General features: G+C 47.2%; 1 protein-coding gene across 2 annotated transcripts in view; it reads right to left on the bottom strand.

The window, feature by feature from the left end:
* Window positions 1-22011, bottom strand: part of jmjd1cb (jumonji domain containing 1Cb) — a 592917-nt gene that overhangs the window by 265968 nt on the left and 304938 nt on the right. For both annotated transcript variants that reach the window (XM_072478811.1, XM_072478812.1), the window contains one exon: window positions 20997-21161. In XM_072478811.1, coding sequence (XP_072334912.1) covers window positions 20997-21161 — 165 coding nt within the window. The remainder of the gene's footprint in view (window positions 1-20996; window positions 21162-22011) is intronic.

Here is a 22011-nt window from a genome sequence, read left to right as displayed (position 1 = left end):
TGGGGGGCATGGGTGGGGTGGGGTATGGTATGGTGCTGGGTCGGTGCTAGGTGCATGCTCGGGAGGGGGTAGTGTGGCCCGGTGGGGGTCGTTGATCTTCTTGCGGCACTGGTCCTACTCCCCAACCTGACGGCCACTGTCACTTCCTCCCAGGCGGCTCTGGCTGCCCTATGGCTGACGCTCCGAATCCCTCAGGGGAACAGAGCATCCTGTCTGATCGCGACCAAAGGTCTTGCCGGGCTGAGCGTCAGGATGCTTGCGGCAGTTCCCGCTCGCTATCACACTTTGAAACATTTCCATTAAATCGCAGCCTTTATTTTGGAGGTTTCTTAATGATTTACAACAGCAGGAGAGAGCACTTACAACACCCACACCAGAGGTCAATATTCATAAGAGAATGCAAAGAATTACATAAACAAATGATGTTATAATTTCACAAATTAAACAGATATTTCTCTTGCATTTCCAATCAAGGACAACTCTTCTGAGAAGTTCACACCAAAACATGAACTGATACACACAATACCTGGTAGCGTAACAGTGCCCAAAGATAGACAGAAACCTTTGTTCGAAAATCAACATATTTGACAGGAGTGCTTTTGTGTACTCACAACTTTCAGATCAAGAATCTCCGACTGTGCAATTTAGGTTACAAATTATGAATCACGTTCGCAGAAAGTTAAAATTAAACATTAACAGAAAGAAAAAAAAATGCTGTAGTCTGGCAGTGTCTGTGCAGGCAGAAACAGAGTTAACATTTCGGGTCGATGATCTTTCATCAGACCTCACAACATCAGAATGTCAATACATCAGGTTTAATTTTATTAAAGAATGTTGATTTTACCCTTGGCAGTATATTAAAAAAAAAATCTTTATTAGTGTCACAAGTAGGCTCAACTGCAATGAAGTTACTGTGAAAAAACCCTCGTCACCACACTCCGGCGCCTGTTCGGGTACACTGAGGGAGAACTCGGACTGTCCAATTCACCGAACAAGCACATTTGTTGGGACATGTGGGAGGAAACCAGAGCACACCACGCAGACATGGGGAGAACGTGCAGACTCCGCACAGACAGTGACCCAAGCCGGGAATTGAACACAGGTCCCTGGCATTGTGATGCAACAGTGCTAACACTGTGCTACCGTGCCGCCCAGAACATACTTCACTCTGATGACAATGATCCTTTAACATAACCCTATGTGAGGTTTCTTATCTGAAGAGCAGAGGACTATTAATGTCTTATCAGATTTTATTTAAATTATATTCACTCACTCAAGTTATCCTTTTTGAAACTTCATGAAAGTAAACTGAATCATTACAACACTTTACCCTCAATCCTATCAGACCCCTTCCGATCAGACCCCTCACTATCCTCAAAACTGCCAAGGGCAGTGCAACAACAAACGGGTATAGTCTTGTGAACATGGGTAGAATGTACAACATTTATGTAGTTCCTTGGATCAGAAAAGCATCAGAGTCAGAATCAAATAGAAATTCATGACAAGCAAAAGGAGCTACTTAGAGCAATTTCTGAAACCTTGATCAAAGAGGTGAATGTTGTAAGGAGGACCTTAAACAGAAGGGATGGAGGGATGGAGGAAGAGAGGTTAAAGAGATTAGGCAGAGATATGGGGCCTGGACAGCTAACGGCATAGGTGTCAATGATGGCATGAAAGGAAGGTGGGATGCGAAAGAAGCTGCAGTCAGAGAAACGGGGAGTGGTGGAGCTGGTCGGAGAAAAGTTACAAACAGTGGTGAGAAAGGCTGTTTTGGAGACCAGAAAAACAGCAGCCATTGGTATAGAACAGTCTACATGCTAGATTGGCTGTATTGGACACTGCTAGAAGAACTGCAGTAACTGGTTGAATAGTATGTGCCAGATTCCATCCCCTCCTTTCTTACTTGCCTCGTGTGAGGAGAGCTGTGGTTGCAGTTGGAGAATTTTGTTGCAGGCAGAGGACTCAGCGCACACTTTCTTCTGAGCCGGAGCATTGTAAAGAAGCTAAAGCAGAATATGAACAAGCAAGTGGTGGAGGGGACTATATCTAAAACAATGCTGCATGTCTACAAAGTGGCAAAAATTAGTGGGAGACTAGAGGACTGCGAAATCTTTAGGGGGCAACAGAAAGCTACTAAAAAAGCTATAAAAAAGAGTAAGATAGAGTATGAGAGTAAACATGCTCAGGGTATAAAAAGATAGTAAAGTTTCTACAAATATATAAAACAGAAAAGAGTGGCTAAGGTAAATATTGGTCCTTTAGAGGATGAGAAGGGAGATTTAACACTGGGAGATGAGGAAATGGCTGAGGAACTGAACAGGTTTTTTTGGGTCAGTCTTCACAGTGGAAGACACAAATAACATGCCAGTGACTGATGGAAATGAGGCTATGACAGGTGAGGACCTTGAGATTTTTGTTATCACTAAGGAGGTAGTGATGGGCAAGCTAATGGGGCTAAAGGTAGACATGTCTCCTGGCCCTGATGGAATGCATCCCAGAGTGCTGAAAGAGATGGCTAGGGAAATTGCAAATGCACGAGTGATAATTTACCAAAATTCACTAGACTCTAGGGTGGTCCCAGCGGATTGGAAATTAGCAAACGAGACACCACTGTTTAAAAACGGAGGTAGGCAGAAAGCGGGTAATTATAGGCCAGTTTGCTTAACATAGAACATAGAAAATACAGCCGAACCTTTGTCCTAGATTAATCATAGATTATCATTGAATTTACAGTGCAGAAGGAGGCCATTCGGCCCCCTGAGTCTGCACCGGCTCTTGGAAAGAGCACCCCACCCAAACTCAACACCTCCACCCAACACCAAGGGCAATTTTGGACACTAAGGGCAATTTATCATGGCCAATCCACCTACCCTGCACATCTTTAGACTGTGGGAGGAAACCGGAGCACCCGGAGGAAACCCACGCAGACACGGGGAGGACGTGCAGACTCCGCACAGACAGTGACCCAAGCCGGAATCGAACCTGGGACCCTGGAGCTGTGAAGCAATTGTGCTATCCACAATGCTACCGTGCTGCCCTTAAGAACAAATACATCTACACTATATCATTTTACCGTAATCCATGTACCTATCCAATAGCTGCTTGAAGGTCCCTAATGTTTCCGATTCAACTACTTCCACAGGCAGTGCATTCCATGCCCCCACTACTCTCTGGGTAAAGAACCTACCCTCTGATATCCCTTCTATATCTTCCACCTTTCACCTTAAATTTATGTCCCCTTGTAATGGTTTGTTCCACCTGGGGAAAAAGTCTCTGACTGTCTACTCTATCTATTCCCCTGATCACCTTATAAACCTCTATCAAGTCACCCCTCATCCTTCTCCGTTCTAATGAGAAAAGGCCTAGCACCCTCAGCCTTTCCTCGTAAGACCTACTCTCCATTCCAGGTAACATCCTGGTAAATCTCCTTTGCACCTTTTCCAAAGCTTCCACATCCTTCCTAAAATGAGGCGACCAGAACTGTACACAGTACTCCAAATGTGGCCTTACCAAAGTTTTGTACAGCTGCATCATCACCTCACGGCTCTTAAATTCAATCCCTCTGTTAATGAACGCGAGCACACCATAGGCCTTCTTCACAGCTCTATCCACTTGAGTGGCAACTTTCAAAGATGTATGAACATAGACCCCAAGATCTCTCTGCACCTCCACATTGCCAAGAACTCTACCGTTAACCCTGTATTCCGCATTCATATTTGTCCTTCCAAAATGGACAACCTCACACTTTTCAGGGTTAAACTCCATCTGCCACTTCTCAGCCCAGCTCTGCATCCTATCTATGTCTCTTTGCAGCCGACAACAGCCCTCCTTACTATCCACAACTCCACCAATCTTCGTATCGTCTGCAAATTTACTGACCCACCCTTCAACTCCCTCATCCAAGTCATTAATGAAAATCACAAACAGCAGAGGACCCAGAACTGATCCCTGCGGTACGCCACTGGTAACTGGGATCCAGGCTGAATATTTGCCATCCACCACCACTCTCTGACTTCTATCGGTTAGCCAGTTCGTTATCCAACTGGCCAAATTTCCCACTATCCCATGCCTCCTTACTTTCTGCAGAAGCCTACCATGGGGAACCTTATCAAATGCCTTACTAAAATCCATGTACACTACATCCACTGCTTTACCTTCATCCACATGCTTGGTCACCTCCTCAAAGAATTCAATAAGATTTGTAAGGCAAGACCTACCCCTCACAAATCCGTGCTGACTATCCCTAATCAAGCAGTGTCTTTCCAGATGCTCAGAAATCCTATCCTTCAGTACCCTTTCCATTACTTTGCCTACCACCGAAGTAAGACTAACTGGCCTGTAATTCCCAGGGTTATCCCTAGTCCCTTTTTTGAACAGGGGCACGACATTCGCCACTCTCCAATCCCCTGGTACCACCCCTGTTGACAGTGAGGACGAAAAGATCATTGCCAACGGTTCTGCAATTTCATCTCTTGCTTCCCATAGAATCCTTGGGTATATCCCGTCAGGCCCGGGGGACTTGTCTATCCTCAAGTTTTTCAAAATGCCCAACACATCTTCCTTCCTAACAAGTATTTCCTCGAGCTTACCAGTCTGTTTCACACTGTCCTCTCCAACAATATGGCCCCTCTCATTTGTAAATACAGAAGAAAAGTACTCGTTCAAGACCTCTCCTATCTCTTCAGACTCAATACACAATCTCCCGCTACTGTCCTTGATCGACCTACCCTCGCTCTAGTCATTCTCATATTTCTCACATATGTGTAAAAGGCCTTGGGGTTTTCCTTGATCCTACCCGCCAAAGATTGTTCATGCCCTCTCTTAGCTCTCCTAATCCCTTTCTTCAGTTCCCTCCTGGCTATCTTGTATCCCTCCAATGCCCTGTCTGAACCTTGTTTCCTCAGCCTTACATAAGTCTCCTTTTTCCTCTTAACAAGACATTCAACCTCTCTTGTCAACCATGGTTCCCTCACTCGACCATCTCTTCCCTGCCTGACAGGGACATACATATCAAGGACACGTAGTACCTGTTCCTTGAACAAGTTCCACATTTCACTTGTGTCCTTCCCTGACAGCCTATGTTCCCAACTTATGCACTTCAATTCTTGTCTGACTACATCGTATTTACCCTTCCCCCAATTGTAAACCTTGCCCTGTTGCACGCACCTATCCCTCTCCATTACTAAAGTGAAAGTCACAGAATTGTGGTCACTATCTCCAAAATGCTCCCCCACTAACAAATCTATCACTTGCCCTGGTTCATTACCAAGTACTAAATCCAATATTGCCCCTCCTCTGGTCGGACAAGCTACATACTGTGTTAGAAAAGCTTCCTGGACACACTGCACAAACACCACCCCATCCAAACTATTTGATCTAAAGAGTTTCCACTCAATATTTGGGAAGTTAAAGTCACCCATGACTACTACCCTGTGACTTCTGCACCTTTCCAAAATCTGTTTCCCAATCTGTTCCTCCACATCTCTGCTACTATTGGGGGGCCTATAGAAAACTCCTAACAAGGTGACTGCTCCTTTCCTATTTCTGACTTCAACCCATACTACCTCAATAAGGTGATACTCCTCGAACTGCCTTTCTGCAGCTGTTATACTATCTCTAATTAACAATGCCACGCCCCCACCTCTTTTGCCACCCACCCTAATCTTATTGAAACATCTATAACCAGGGACCTCCAACAACCATTTCTGCCCCTCTTCTATCCAAGTTTCCGTGATGGCCACCACATCGTAGTCCCAAGTACCGATCCATGCCTGAAGTTCACCCACCTTATTCCTGATGCTTCTTGCGTTGAAGTATACACACTTCAACCCATCTCCGTGCCTGCAAGTACTCTCCTTTGTCAGTGTTCCCTTCCCCACTGCCTCATTACACACTTTGGCTCCTGAATATCGGCTACCTTGGTTGCTGGACTACAAATCCGGTTCCCATTCCCCTGCCAAATTAGTTTAAACCCTCCCGAAGAGTACTAGAAAACCTCCCTCCCAGGATATTGGTGCCCCTCTGGTTCAGATGCAACCCGTCCTGCTTGTACAGGTCCCACCTTCCCCAGAATGCGCTCCAATTATCCAAATACCTAAAGCCCTCCCTCCTACACCATTCCTGCAGCCACGTGTTCAACTGCACTCTCTCCCTATTCCTAGCCTCGCTATCACGTGGCACTGGCAACAAACCAGAGATGACAACTCTGTCTGTCCTGCCTTTTAACTTCCAGCCTAACTCCCTAAACTTGTTTATTACCTCCACACCCCTTTTCCTACCTATGTCGTTGGTACCAATGTGCACCACGACTTCTGGCTGCTCGCCCTCCCCCTTAAGGATCCTGAAGACATGATCTGAGACATCCCTGACCCTGGCACCCGGGAGGCAACATACCTTCCGGGAGTCTCGCTCGCGACCACAGAATCTCCTATCTATTCCCCTAACCATTGAATCTCCTACAACTATTGCTTTTCTATTCTCCCCCCTTCCCTTCTGAGCCCCAGAGCCAGACTCAGTGCCAGAGACCTGGCCGCTAGGGCTTTCCCCCGGTAGGTTATCCCCCCCCAACAGCATCCAAAACGGTATACTTGTTTTGAAGGGGAATGGCCACGAGGGATCCCTGCACTGTCTGCCTGTTTGTTTTTTTCCCCCTGACGGTAACCCAGCTATTCATGTCCTGTACCTTGGGTGTGGTTACCTCCCTGTAACTCTTCTCAGTCACCCCCTCTGCCTCCCGGATGATCCGAAGTTCATCCATCTTCAGCTCCAGTTCCCTAACACGGTCTTTGAGGAGCTGAAGTTGGGTGCACTTCCCGCAGGTATAGTCAGCGGGACACCGGTGGTGTAACTTCGGTAGTAAGCAAGAAGTCAGAGGATACTGGAAGTCTGCAGAGGGATTTGGATAGGCTAAGTGAATGGGCTAGGGTCTGGCAGATGGAATACAATGTTGACAAATGTGAGGTTATCCATTTTGGTAGGAATAACAGCAAAAGGGATTATTTAAATGATAAAATATTAAAACATGCTGCTGTGCAGAGAGACCTGGGTGTGCTAGTGCATGAGTCGCAAAAAGTTGGTTTACAGGTGCAACAGGTGATTAAGAAGGCAAATGGAATTTTGTCCTTCATTGCTAGGAGGGATGGAGTTTAAGACTAGGGAGGTTCTGCTGCAATTGTATAAGGTGTTAGTGAGGCCACACCTGGAGTATTGTGTTCAGTTTTGGTCTCCTTACTTGAGAAAGGACGTACTGGCACTGGAGGGTGTGCAGAGGAGATTCACTAGGTTAATCCCAGAGCTGAAGGGGTTGGATTACGAGGAGAGGTTGAGTAGACTGGGACTGTACTCATTGGAATTTAGAAGGATGAGGGGGGGATCTTATAGAAACATATAAAATTATGAAGGGAATAGATAGGATAGATGCGGGCAGGTTGTTTCCACTGGTGGGTGAAAGCATAGCTAGGGGGCATAGCCTCAAAATAAGGGGAAGTAGATTTAGGACTGAGTTTAGGAGGAATTTCTTCACCCAAATGGTTGTGAATCTATGGAATTCCTTGCCCAGTGAAGCAGTAGAGGCTTCTTCATTAAATGTTTTTAAGATAAAGATAGATAGTTTTTTGAAGAATAAAGGGATTAAGGGTTATGGTGTTCGGGCTGGAAAGCGAGTCCACAAAAGATCAGCCATGATCTCATTGAATGGCGGAGCAGGCTCGAGGGGCCAGATAGCCTACTCCTGCTCCTAGTTCTTATGTTCATTTGAGACATGCTCCAATAATGACACCCACTGAAAATTTCTCCAACATGGGAAAGTTATGGAATTTTACTTTACTAGGTTGCAGGAGCTCTGTTTTACATACATATATTTTAAAATATTGGTGACTATAGTGATCTTTTCATGGGTATGTACAGAAGGGGCTGGAAAGACCACTAGGGGGCAGCACTGGCAGGTATAAAGGGGAAGCAAGCAGCCCTCAAGGTCTCTTTGGCTGAGAAGACTGTGAGGAGAACAAAGGCAGAGATTTAGCTCAGGACTGCTAGTGTGGTCAGGCCTAGTGGTAGTATATAGAAAAGCTGTAACCTTTCTACTAGTACAGTTCTTAAAGTAAGAGCTCATGCAGTTATTTAAGTTGTGTTACTCAATAAACTTTATGTAAAACATCTGGACAACTTTGAGCCTTCTTCCGAAAGAAAGCCTTTGCTGTAACTGAATTGAGTAGCACATGTTACCTACCATACAGGTAACAAAAGTGACTTTATCTTTCCTTTTTTCTTGCATAAAATTAATATCTATATCAAAGTGAGAGTTTGTGGGAGCAATTCCGGTATGTTGAACTTCTTTTGAAGCTCCCACTTTCACCCCTTGACTGTAACTTGCTTCATTTTTTTTGATTTCTCTCTAATTTAAAGCTCACATTTTAGAAAAAATACATATATTACAAGGTCTTGTTTATCCTTCTCAGTGTTGTTATGAAGTCTAACAATTGTGGATTTATACCCTCCATTTCAATGCCAAAACAGAGTGAAAATAAGATTGGACTCTGTCCTACTTCTTTTATGCACTGACAGGTTTCGACAATTGCAAATGGGTAGAATTTCTGATTTTGGAAATGGAGTATGGAAGCAAAAACATATTATTTATAGATTCCAAGTGAAAAGATTTAATTATGTATATATTAAACAATGTTTAGTTATCTAAGGAGGAAATCTTAAAAGATAAACAAGAAGAACAAAGATAGTAAAATAATACAGGACTGCATCACTTATTAAAGGAGTCAGTGAGAATGAAATAAGAGCCCCATAAAACTAAAATAAAGCCCCCAAAAGTCAACAAGTATCCCTCGAGGAAACCTCAAGAGCAGCACTCGGGGTGGGGCTGATGCTGGTAAATGCATTAAACATGGGCTGGGCCATAGCAGTCCAAAATATTGCAGCTGGTACCCCAGTTTATTGATCGGAGGTAGACTTTTCTCTCAGATTAGAACATAGAACATTACAGCGCAGTACAGGCCCTTCGGCCCGCGATGTTGCGCCGACCTGTGAAACCACTCTAAAGTCCATCTACACTATTCCCTTATCGTCCATGTGTCTATCCAATGACCTTTTGAATGCTCTTAGTGTTGGCGAGTCCACTACTGCTGCAGGCAGGGCACTCCACGCCCTTACTACTTTCTGAGTAAAGAACTTACCTCTGACATCTGTCTTATATCTATCTCCCCTCAATTTAAAGCTATGTCCCCTTGTGCTAGACATCACCATCCGAGGAAAAAGGCTCTCACTGTCCACCCTATCCAATCCTCTGATCATCTTGTATGTCTCAATTACGTCACCTCTTAACCTTCTTCTCTCTAACAAAAACAGCCTCAAGTCCCTCAGCCTTTCCTCATAAGATCTTCCCTCCATACCAGGCAACATTCTGGTAAATCTCCTCTGCACCCTTTCCAATGCTTCCACATCCTTCCTATAATGCAGCGACCAGAATTGCACGCAATACTCCAAATGCGGCCGCACCAGAGTTTTGTACAGCTGCAACATGACCTCATGGCTCCGGAACTCAATCCCTCTACCAATAAAAGCTAACACACCGTACGCCTTCTTAACAACCCTCTCAACCTGGGTGGCAACTTTCAGGAATCTATGTACATGGACACCGAGATCTCTCTGCTCATCCACACTGCCAAGAATCTTACCATTAGCCCAGTACTCTGGCTTCCTGTTATTCCTTCCAAAATGAATCACCTCACACTTTTCTGCATTAAACTCCATTTGCCACCTCTCAGCCTGGCGCTGCAGCTTATCTATGTCCCTCTGTAACTTGTAACATCCTTCCGCACTGTCCACAACTCCATCGACTTTAGTGTCATCTGCAAATTTACTCACCCATCCTTCTACGCCCTCCTCCAGGTCATTTATAAAAATGACAAACAGCAGTGGCCCCAAAACAGATCCTTGTGGTACACCACTAGTAACTGGACTCCAGTCTGAACATTTCCCATCAACAACCACCCTTTGTCTTCTTCCAGCTAGCCGATTTCTGATCCAAACTGCTAAATCACCCTGAATCCCATGCCTCTGTATTTTCTGCAGTAGCCTCCCGTGGGGAACCTTATCAAACGCTTTACTGAAATCCATATACACCACATCAACTGCTTTACCCTCATCCACCTGTTTGGTCACCTTCTCAAAGAACTCAATAAGGTTTGTGAGGCACGACCTACCCTTCACAAAACCGTGTTGACTATCTCTAATCAAATTATTCCTTTCCAGGTGATTATACATCCTATCTCTTATAAACCTTTCCAAGATTTTGCCCACAACAGAAGTAAGGCTCACTGGTCTATAGTTACCGGGGTTGTCTCTACTCCCCTTCTTGAACAAGGGGACAACATTTGCTATCCTCCAGTCTTCTGGCACTATTCCTGCAGACAAAAATGACTTAAAGATCAAGGCCAAAGGCTCAGCAATCTCCTCCCTAGCTTCCCAGAGAATCCTAGGATAAATCCCATCCGGCCCAGGGGACCTATCTATTTTCACACTTTCCAGAATTGCTAACACCTCCTCCTTATGAACCTCAAGCCCTTCTAGTCTAGTAGCCTGAATCTCAGTATTCTCCTCGACAACATTGTCTTTTTCCTGTGTGAATACTGACGAAAAATATTCATTTAGCACCTCTCCTATCTCCTCGGACTCCAAGCACAACTTCCCACTACTGTCCTTGACTGGGCCTACTCTTTCCCTAGTTCGTTTATTCCTGACATATCTGTAGAAAGCTTTAGGGTTATCCTTGATCCGACCTGCCAAAGACTTCTCATGTCACCTCCTGGCTCTTCTTAGCTCTCTCTTTAGGTCCTTCCTAGCTAAACTTGTAACTCTCGAGTGCCCTAACTGAACCTTCATGTCTCATCTTTACATAAGCCTCCTTCTTCCTCTTGACAAGTGTTTCGACTGCTTTAGTAAACCACGATTCCCTTGCTCGACCACTTCCTCCCTGCCTGACAGGTACATGCTTATCAAGGACACGCAGTAGCTGTTCCTTGAACAAGCTCCACATTACCATTGTGCCCATCCCCTGCAGTTTTCCTCTCCATCCGACGCATCCTAAGTCTTGCCTCATTGCATCATAATTGCCTTTCCCCTAGATATAACTCTTGCCCTGCAGTATATACCTATCCCTTTCCATCACTAAAGTAAACGTAATCGAATTGTGGTCACTATCACCAAAGTGCTCACCTACTTCCAAATCTAACATCTATCCTGGTTCATTACCCAGTACAAAATCCAATATGGCCTCGCCTCTCGTTGGCCTATCGACATACTGTGTCAGGAAACCCTCTTTCACACATTGGACAAAAATGGACCCATCTAAGGTACTCTAACTACAGCGTTTCCTGTCAATATTTGGAAAGTTAAAGTCCCCCATAACAACTACCCTGTTGCTTTTGCTCCTATCCAGAATCATCTTTGCAATCCTTTCCTCTACATCTCTGGAACTTTTCGGAGGCCTATAGAAAACCCCTAACAGGGTGACCTCTCTCCTTTCCTGTTTCTAACCTCAGCCCATATTACCTCAGTAGACGAGTCCTCATCAAACGCCCTTTCTGCCACCGTAATACTGTCCTTGACGAACAATGCCACCCCTCCCCCTCTTTTACCAGATTACCCTGGAAGGGCAAAGATTTGAGCAACAGGTGAAGCATGCCATTTCATGCTGTGATCTACTATGCAGTAACCATACAGGTGATATTCTCAACCAACAGGATGTTGTCGTCAAGCCAAAAATATGTTCTGCCTATCAGACAAATGAGTAATGTGATATATGATTTTCAGTGCCCGTTCGATGCCACGTATGTAGTCTGTATATTTTGATACAGGTGGATTGTACGAAACAGCATAATCCACCAGTAGTAACCTTCAGCTGTTCTTAACAGGCTGTTGGTACCCAACAAACCTGTACTTGCAAAACACAAAACATAGTATTGTTACGACAGCCTGGCGATTGCGCAGTCAATTCCAGTACCACGAGTCCTGGAGATCCAACATGAGTAAATGAGCCGATAATTTGTATAACGATTTTGAGATATTTGGCCCTTGACTGCTCCAATGACTTACAAACACCAGATACTGACTGTAGACCAGATAAACATGTAATGGTGATAATAGAACAACATCTGCTAAACTAGTTACTCCCCCCGTCACCGTCCCACTCTCTACCCACAGACACACAAGACAGACACACAGTGGGGAAGGGAAAGATTAAAATAATGTGGGGATTAAATGGGGATGAGAGATGAGAATTTTCGCTGCTGTGGTTATAGTCTTTGTAGTTGGCTATTTTCTCAGGACGCAAAGTGTTGAAACCACGGGCTGGTCTGAATCTTCCAGCTGGAAGCTTCAGGCCAGACTTGCAGGCTTAAGGGATCCCCTCTAGGGAAACACTTTAACTTGTGTTGACCTGAGCACTTCAGGTCTGTTCGGTTGCTTATCTGTTGTCAGCTTCAGCAGACTGACCAACAGCTTGCTCAGTTAAACAGAGTATTGGAGCAGCAGCTTTCACGAGGCCTGAGAGAGATCTGATAACCTTACAGGAAGAGGAATCCGGAAAGATACCCCCAGCTCTATCTTCAGGCTTTAAATGCTCACTAATTACTCGGTTTACCTGGAGTGAGCTGCAGTCATCAGAGAGAGAGAGATCCACCCTTTCTGGGAGAGACATTTCACAGTGTTCTACTTAGCGCCCAAGTTCAGATCAAAGTGAAACCCAAACAGACAGAATCACACAGCAAGGAGCCTTCCAGCACAATTTGCATCGAGAATCTGCCAAGTCCCGGATTTCAATACAGCCAATTGGCTGTCGGCCATGTCCATCAAAATGTCATCACTGGACCAGGTGAAATAACCCATTCTTTAGGGGGGTGTTCCTGGACCAATCAAAATAGCACCTTATACTGGGGTTTCTTCCTATTAAAAATAAAGGCTCAGATACTATAGAATCCAGTAGAACAGAAAATAAAAGAATTACACAAAGAAAGCAAGGTTTATAAACAGGGAAAACTCGGTTTCAATATGAGGATTATTTTTTTTTAAATATACTTATTAAATTTTTAACACAATTTTTCACCCTTACAAACAAAACCCCCCCCTCGTAACAAATAGAAAGAAAACGCACAAAGCAAAATATAAACATGGTAAAATGATACGTTACAGAACTTTGTACATTAATTCCTCCCGTACATGCCAGTTTTCCAGATCCTTCATGTATTATCTTGCTCCAATACCCCCCAGACAGACCCCCCTTACCCCTCCCTCCCTCCCCCCCCTCGCAAGACATCACCTCCCCCCTCCCCTGACTCGCAAGACATCCCCCACCCCCCCCCCCCCCCCCCCCCCGGGTTGCTGCTGCTGCTGACCGACCTTCATCTAATGCTCCGCGAGATAGTCTAGGAACGGTTGCCACCGCCTGTAGAACCCCTGCGCAGACCCTCTCAAGGCAAACTTTATCCTCTCCAGCTTGATAAACCCAGCCATCTCATTTATCCAGGCCTCCACACTGGGGGGCTTCGACTCCTTCCACATTAGCAAGACCCTTCGCCGGGCTACGAGGGACGCAAAGGCCAGAATACCGGCCTCTTTTGCCTCCTGCACTCCCGGCTCGTCCACTGCTCCAAATATTGCTAGCCCCCAGCTTGGCTTGACCCGGGCTTTCACCACCTTAGATATTGTTCCCGCCACTCCCCGCCAGAACCCCTCCGGCGCCGGGCATGACCAAAACAGATGGACATGGTTCGCCGGACTTCCTGAGCACCTCCCACATCTGTCCTCTACCCCAAAGAACCTACTCAGCCTCGCCCCCGTCATGTGCGCTCTGTGAACCACCTTAAATTGTATCAGGCTAAGCCTGGCACACGAGGAAGAGGAATTAACCCTACTTAGGGCATCAGCCCATAGCCCCTCCTCAATCTCCTCCCCCAACTCCTCTTCCATTTACCCTTCTGCTCCTCTACCAAAGCCAGTAGTATACCAGTAAATTTCATCTACTGGTATATCGCCGACACCTTGCCCTCTCCAACACATACGCCCAAGATCACCCGGTCTTGAATTTCCTGTGCCAGGAGCAACGGGAATTCCCTCACCTGCCGCCTCACAAACGCCCTCACCTGCATATATCTGAAAGCATCTCCCAGGGGTAGCCCAAACTTCTCCTCTAGTGCCCCTAGGCTCGCAAACGTCCCATCAATGAACAGGTCCCCCATTCTTCTAATCCCCGCCCGATGCCAGCTCTGAAACCCCCCCGTCCATCCTCCCCGGGACAAACCGATGGTTACCCCTGATCGGGGACCACACCGAGGCTCCCATTGCACCCCTGTGCCGTCTCCACTGGCCCCAGATCTTTAGTGTTGCCGCCACCACCGGACTCGTGGTGTACCTCGTCGGCGAGAGCGGCAGCGGTGCCGTCACCAGCGCCCCCAGGCTCGTTCCTTTGCAGGACGCCATCTCCAACCTATTCCATGCTGCCCCCTCTCCCTCCATCACCCAATTACGGATCATCGCCACATTTGCTGCCCAGTAGTAGCCCCCCCAGATTCGGCAGCGCCAACCCTCCTCGGTCCCTACTGCGCTCCAGAAACCCTCTCCTTACCCTCGGGGTCTTATTCGCCCACACAAACCCCATAATGCTCCTGCCTACCCTCTTAAAAAAGGCTTTGGTGATCACGATGGGAAGGCACTGAAACACAAAAAGAAACCTCGGGAGGACCACCATTTTGACCGACTGCACTCTACCCGCTAGCGAGAGCGGCAACATGTCCCATCTTTTGAAGTCCTCCTCCTCTGCTAGCATCTTTTGAAGTCCTCCTCCTCTGCTCCACCAGCCTCGTCAAATTCAGTTTATGTAGGGCCTCCCAACTCCTAGCTATTTGGATACCCAGGTACCGAAAGCTCCTTTCCGCCCTCCTCAGTGGTAGATCATCTATCCCCCTTTCCTGGTCTCCTGCCTGTACGACAAAGAGCTCACTCTTCCCTACATTAAGCTAATAGCCCAAAAAATCCCCAACTCCCTTAGAGTCTGCATGCCCTCCACCATCCCCTCCACTGGATCCACATACAACAACAGGTCGTCTGCATAAAGCGGCACTCGATGCTCCTCTTCCCCTCGGACCACCCCCTCCAGTTCCTAGACTCCTTCAATGACATGGCCAAGGGTTCAATTGCTAATGCAAACAACAGGGGGGACAGGGGGCACCCCTGCCTCGTCCCACGGTACAGACGAAAATACTCCGACCTCCGCCGATTCGTAACCACACTCGCCACCGGGGCTCTGTAAAGGAGCTTAACCCAACTAATAAACCCTCCCCCGAACCCAAATCTAAGCAGCACTTCCCAGAGGTACTCCCACTCTACTCGGTCAAAGGCCTTCTCCGCGTCCATAGCTGCCACTATCTCAACCTCTCCCTCCACCGATGGCATCATTATCACGTTTAGGAGCCGCCGCACATTGGTGTTTAGCTGCCTGCCCTTTACAAATCCCGTCTGGTCCTCGCGAATCACCCCCGGGACACAGTCCTCGATCCTCGTAGCCAGCACTTTTGCCAGCAACTTAGCATCCACGTTGAGGAGCGAGATTGGCCTGTACGACCCACATTGCAGTGGGTCTTTGTCCCGCTTCAGGATCAAAGAGATCGTCGCCTCCGACATTGTCGGGGGCAGGGTCCCTCCCTCCCTTGCCTCACTAAAAGTCCTCACTAGCAGCGGGGCCAACAGGTCTACGTACTTCCTGTAGAACTCAACCGGGAACCCGTCCGGTCCCGGGGCCTTCCCTGCCTGCATACTCCCCAAACCTTTGCTCAGCTCCTCCAACCCAATTGGTGCCCCCAAACCAGCCACTTCCTGCTCCTCCACGCTCGGGAACCTCAGTTGGTCCAGGAATCGTCTCATCCCCTCTTCCCCCGCTGGGGGCTGGGATCTGTACAGCTCCTCATAGAAGGCCTTGAATGCCTCATTTACTTTTGTCGCACTCCGCACCGTAGCTCCCCTTCCATCCTTGACTCCACCTATTTCCCTCTCTGCCATCCTCTTACGGAGCTGGTGTGCCAGCATCCGACTCGCCTTCTCCCCATACTCATACGTCGCCCCCTGCGCTTTCCCCCACTGTGCCTCTGCCCTCCCTGTGGTCAACAGGTCAAACTCCGTCTGGAGACGTCATCTTTGCCTAAGTAATCCCTCTTCAGGGGCCTCTGTGTATCTCCTGTCTACTCTTAAAATCTCCCCCACTAACCTCTCCCTTTCCATGCCCTCTATCGTCTCCCTATGAGCTCTCCCCTAATCACCACCTTCAGCGCCTCCCGTACCACCCTCACCTCTCCGTTGTCGTTGGCCTCCAAGTACCTTTCAATACACCCCCTCACCCTCCCACACACCGGCTCATCTGCCAGCAGCCCTACATCCAACAGCCACAACGGGCGTTGGTCCCTCTCCTCTCCCAACTCCAGTTCCACCCAGTGCGGGGCGTGATCTGAAATGTCTATGGCCGAATACTCTATCCGGGAGTAGGCTTTGTGCACGTGGGAGAAAAACGAAAATTCCCTGGCCTGCAGCCTGGCAAACCGCCACGGGTCCACTCCCCCCATCTGATCCATAAACCCTCTAAGAACCTTGGCCGCCGCCGGCCTCTTTCCGGTCCTAGATCTGGAGCGATCCAGTGCTGGGTCCAACACCGTATTAAAATCCCCACCCATTATCAAGCTTCCTACCTCCAGGTCCGGAATGCGCCCCAGCATGCACTTCATGAATCCGGCATCGTCCCAGTTCGGGGCATATACATTTACCAATACCGCCAACGTCCCCTGCAACTTACTGCTCACCATCACGTATCGACCTCCATTGTCCACTACGATATTCTTGGCCTCAAACGACACCCGCTTCCCCACCAATATTGCCACCCCTCTGTTCTTTGCGACCAGCCCCGAATGGAATACCTGTCCTACCCATCCCTTTCTTAACCTGGCCTGATCCGCCACCTTCAAATGTGTCTCCTGGAGCATGACCATGTCTGCCTTCAGTCCCTTTAAGTGCGCGAACACTCGCGCCCTCTTTACCGGCCCATTCAGGCCCCCCCCCCACCGACTAGCCATCTCCTTTTCTAGGCCAGTCCCGTGCCCGCGCCGCCCTCACACTCCAGTCCCCCAGACAGGAGACCCCCGCCCCGACCACCTCTTCTGTGTCCCATTACCCTTCGGCCAGTGCAGCAGCAACCCTTTCCCCGCCCCCCCCCCCCCTCCCCACTAGACCCGTGTCTAGCTTTTTTGCTCCCCCCATAGCACTCCTGTAAGTCAGCTGATACCTGCTGACCCCTGCTTCCCCCGCCGTCCCATTGACCCCCCCCGTGTGGGAATCTCCCAATCAGTGTGCGCTCCTCTGTTTCCCCCCCCCCCATCTTTCTTCCCGAGCGCGGGATAAAACCCGCACTTTCCTAAGCCTGCCCCGCCCCCTCTGGCGCAGCTCCTGTCGCGGCCTTGTCTCTTTTCCCCCATCCCCGAGCCTCCTCTCCCTCCAGCACCAGCGCCCACCGTCTCGTACAGTCTTCTCACCCGGTCCCTTTCCCCATCCCCATCCCTCCCCCAGCCCGTGGAACATTTCCTGCGTGTGATTAACACCCTATGTACAACAAACATCAAACATCCCCCCCCCCACCCTCATAAGCCCTCAGTTTGAGTCCAACTTTTCAGTTTGAATAAAGGTCCAAGCCTCCTCAGGCATTTCAAAATAGTGGTGTTGATCCTTGTACGTGACCCACAATCGCGCTGGCTGCAGCATTCCGAATCTCACTCCTTTCCGGTGCAGCACCGCCTTGGCCCGGTTGAAACCCGCTCTCCTCTTTGCAACCTCCGTGCTCCAGTCCAGGTATATTCGGATCTCCGCATTCTCCCAGCTACTGCTCCGCTCTTTCTTGGCCCATTTCAAGACCCTCTCTCTGTCCGTGAAACGGTGAAACCTCACCACAATCGCTCTTGGCAGCTCATTAGCCTTGTCCCTCCTCGCCAGCACCCGGTGTGCCACATCCAGCTCCAGAGGCCTCGAAGAGGCCTCCGCGCCCATCATCGACTAGAGCATCGTGCTCGCATATGCCCCGGCATCGGCCCCCTCCGCTCCGTCAGGGAGACCCAGGATCCGAAGATTCTTTCTCCGCGACCTGTTCTCCAGGTCTTCGAATCTTCCCGCCCACCTCTTGTGCAGCGCCTCGTGCTCCTCCACCCTCACCGCCGGGCCCAAGATCTCATGCTCGTTTTCATTGACTTTTTTCTGCACCTCCTGGATCTTTACCTCGTGGGCCTTCTGGGTCAACCCTAGTCCTTCAATCGCCGACAGCATAGGCGCCAGCATCTCTTTCCGCAGCTCCTCGAAACAGCGCTTAATGAACTATTGGCAGCTCCGGCCCGCATTCCACTTTATCCCCAGCTGCCGCCATTTTGTTTTTCTTCCCTCGCTTCTCCCGCTGCTCCAACGCCGCTTTTTTGGCCGTTTCGCTTCAAGTCCGGTCCATAAACGGTGAAGGGGGACCTCACTCTTCCCTTCCCACACGGAACGTCTTCAAAAATTTCCCGTTAGGGCTCCTCTAAAGAGCCCGAAAGTCCGTGATCGCGGGAGCTGCCGAATCGTGCGGCTTAGCTCCGCATTGCCGCAACCGGAAGTCCAATATGCGGATTCTTGTAGTGTACAACAGTAGATGTGATTCCACAATTAAAGAGCACTTGCTAAACAATTCTGATTGGGCGAGGAATCACACTGAAAAGCAATTTAAGATTATCAGTTGGGCTCACTTATGTGTGGTAGCAGCTACATACATTCACACAGGACCCTGTCCTTTGCAGATAGTGCATGTCCACGCATTGCACCTTTATCAACGAAACAAAAGTTTCGAGGACAGTCATTCCCTGGTTCATTCCCGTTGATAACACCTTGAGTAAACAGAGTCAACCTACCTGATTTTAATTTAAACAAAAGCCTTCTCGATGGCAAGACCACAACAAGAGTCTACTTGCCAAATCAATCAGCACTCTCTTCTCATGCAGTATAAATTGTTCCCTTTAGATTTACTATTCTTGCGAATCTGACCTGATGAAGCTAAGATGAAAAGCTTCAACAGCATATCTAGACTTTTAGGAATAATAATCTAATCATGAATCCCTTTCTTAATGGGGCACCTAGTTGTCCAGTTATATTTCAGGGAACAGTATCCAGAATTATAAAGCTGTTCACAGATTCTACCCGCAATTCCCGAGCCAGATGGGAATGAATGCTCTTCATTTCCGTGATCAAGATGTCAGCCTTGCCTCAGTCTAAGTATTTTCACCTCAGTCAGGAAGTGCTGGTTCAACCCAATACCAGGTTCTCTAGGCAGCACTGAGATACGGTTGGATGTGTCATCTTTCAGATGAGACATTAAATGGAGGGCCTGTCTCTTTCCCAAACAGACATAAGATAATTCATGGCACAATTTGCAGAGTAGAATTAGTTCCCTCAGTGTCCTGGCCAACATTTATCCCTCAATGAATTTTACTTTCACCTACAGAACAATTCTGGTGCCAGTTATGCAGTAAAAATAAGCTTCAAAGTAACACTTTCCAGATAACATGTAAAGACCATTGTGCGATGTGGAAATTATTAATAACCTTTTGTAAACAGAAAGTGACAACATGCTTTCTGGCTCGCATTATTGGAAACTAGAGATAAAAGCAAGTGAAAGAGTGACATTATCAGTTGAAACAGTTTACGTTCAGTGAAGGAAGAGAATTATTCAATTGATCTTTGATGTTTGGTTCATTTTGCCATTATACAGTGCTCAAATATCTAGTTTATATTTGAGATTGACTGGGGGTTTTCGAATACAGAAAATGTTACATTAATCAGCAAATAGGTTTTATATATGTGGGTAGCACGGTAGCATTGTGGATAGCACAATTGCTTCACAGCTCCAGGGTCCCAGGTTCGATTCCGGCTTGGGTCACTGTCTGTGAGGAGTCTGCACATCCTCCCCATGTGTGCGTGGGTTTCCTCCCACAGTCCAAAGATGTGCAGGTTAGGTGGATTGGCCATGATAAATTGCCCTTGGTGTCCAAAATTGCCCTTAGTGTTGGGTGGGGTTGCTGGGTTATGGGGGATAGGGTGGAGGTGTTGACCTTGGGTAGGGTGCTCTTTCCAAGAGCCGGTGCAGACTCGATGGGCTGAATGGCCTCCTTCTGCACTGTAAATTCTATGATCTATGATATCCAAGATTTATATCCAAAGGTTCATTTTGTATTTTTTGTTGCTATTACTTCACTTCTTGGATAGTCTAGCATAGTCAAGCAATTAAGGGCTGCAACGGTGGTTACTGCTGCCTCACAGTGCCCGGGACACGGGTTCAATTTTGGCCTCAGCTAACTGTCTGTGTGGAGTTTGCATATATTATTATTCTCCCCTTGTTTGCCGAGTTTCCTCCTGGTGCTCTGGTTTACTCCCACAGTCCAATGATGTGCAGTGGAGATGGATTGGCCATGCTAAAATTGACCCTTTGTGTCCAAAGATGTTCAGATTAGGTGGGGTTACAAGGGTAGACTGGAGGATTGGGCCTAGGTAGTGTGCTCTTTCAGAGGGTCGGTGCAGACTGATGGGCCGAACTGTACTGTAGGAATTCTATGGTAACTGTGTAAACCAAAATAAATGGCAATTTCCTTTTTGCTGCTTTGGCTGGGGTACTTTTAGAAGAGCACATTGGAATAATGAGTAGAGTCTTTAGAGCAAGATGTAAGAAACATAGCCAAAAGATAAACAAAGTTATGTTAAAGACTGCCTTTTGGAATGTGGACATTGAAGCCTATTCATATGTGGGGGAAATGATAATGATCAAGAATACAGTTAAAAACTTTGAGGTCAAAGCAACCTGAGCCAAATTATTTCAATTTTTTTTTAAGCTTTGTATGAAGCAGATAGAACATTGACAAATGCTCATTTTATTTTTTTTTACTCACCAAAGCAGGCCATTGAATCTGCTTACTCTTAGATCCCTGAGTCTGGCTGGGGTTCTTTCTCTTAGCCCAGACCAGCTGGTGCTCCACCAAGAAAATCTGAAAGTCTTCATAAACTTTAACCCACTCACGTTTTTCCCATTCTAGGTCATCAAATTCCACATACACCTAGGGAAAATAGAAAAAAAATTGAAGTGCACTGCAAAACTCAACTGCTTTCCTCAAAACTATTGCTGTAGATGATAGTCTCGTTCAAAAGCTCAATTTTCAACAAAAAAACTAAAGTTCAAAATCTTAGTGCAATAGATCAGATATCTGGTTTGTGCTCTGATCAGTAAAAACTCATATTACACTGTCACCACATTAGGAATACATTTTTTTAAATGTAGGGTTATATGGAAACCTTCATAAACTAATCCAATTACATTGGAAACAATTTTATCTGCATTTCAGTGTGAATCTATCTTTTAAAAGTGACCATGAAATTTGCCAACCATCTGGACATTCCTGAAATGAAGCACAGTAGCACAGTGGTTAGCACTGTTGCTTCATCGTGCCAGGAGCTCGGGTTCGATTCCCAGGTTTGGGTCACTGTCTGTGCGGAGTCTGCACGTTCTCACTGTGTTGCGTGGAAGGAAACTGGAGTTTCCTTCCACAAGTCCCGAAAGACGTGATTGTTAGGTGAATTGGGCATTCTGAATTCTCCCTCAGTGTACCCGAACAGGTGCTGGAGTGTGGCGACTCGGGGATTTTCACAGTAACTTCATTGTAGTGTTAATGTAAGCCTACTTGTGACACTAATAAAGATTATTATTATCATTATTAGTGGATAGCTAACTCTCCCATCAATTATATAAAGAAACTCTTCAGTGAGCAGGGCTCTATACCTGCAGCCTAGTTACAAGTACAAAGCTCTTGATGCCAAATTCAGATGCAATTGGTACCATGAGTCTGGTCTGCCCGCTGAGCTTTGCACTCTAGCGAGATACTAGTCTGAAACCGCTAAGTGACTGGTGAA

The sequence above is a fragment of the Scyliorhinus torazame genome, chromosome 16, assembly GCF_047496885.1.
Source record: "Scyliorhinus torazame isolate Kashiwa2021f chromosome 16, sScyTor2.1, whole genome shotgun sequence".
Taxonomy (NCBI): Eukaryota; Metazoa; Chordata; class Chondrichthyes; order Carcharhiniformes; family Scyliorhinidae; genus Scyliorhinus; species Scyliorhinus torazame.
Note: the sequence above shows the minus strand (reverse complement) of the source record. Positions and strands in the feature narration are given on the sequence as shown.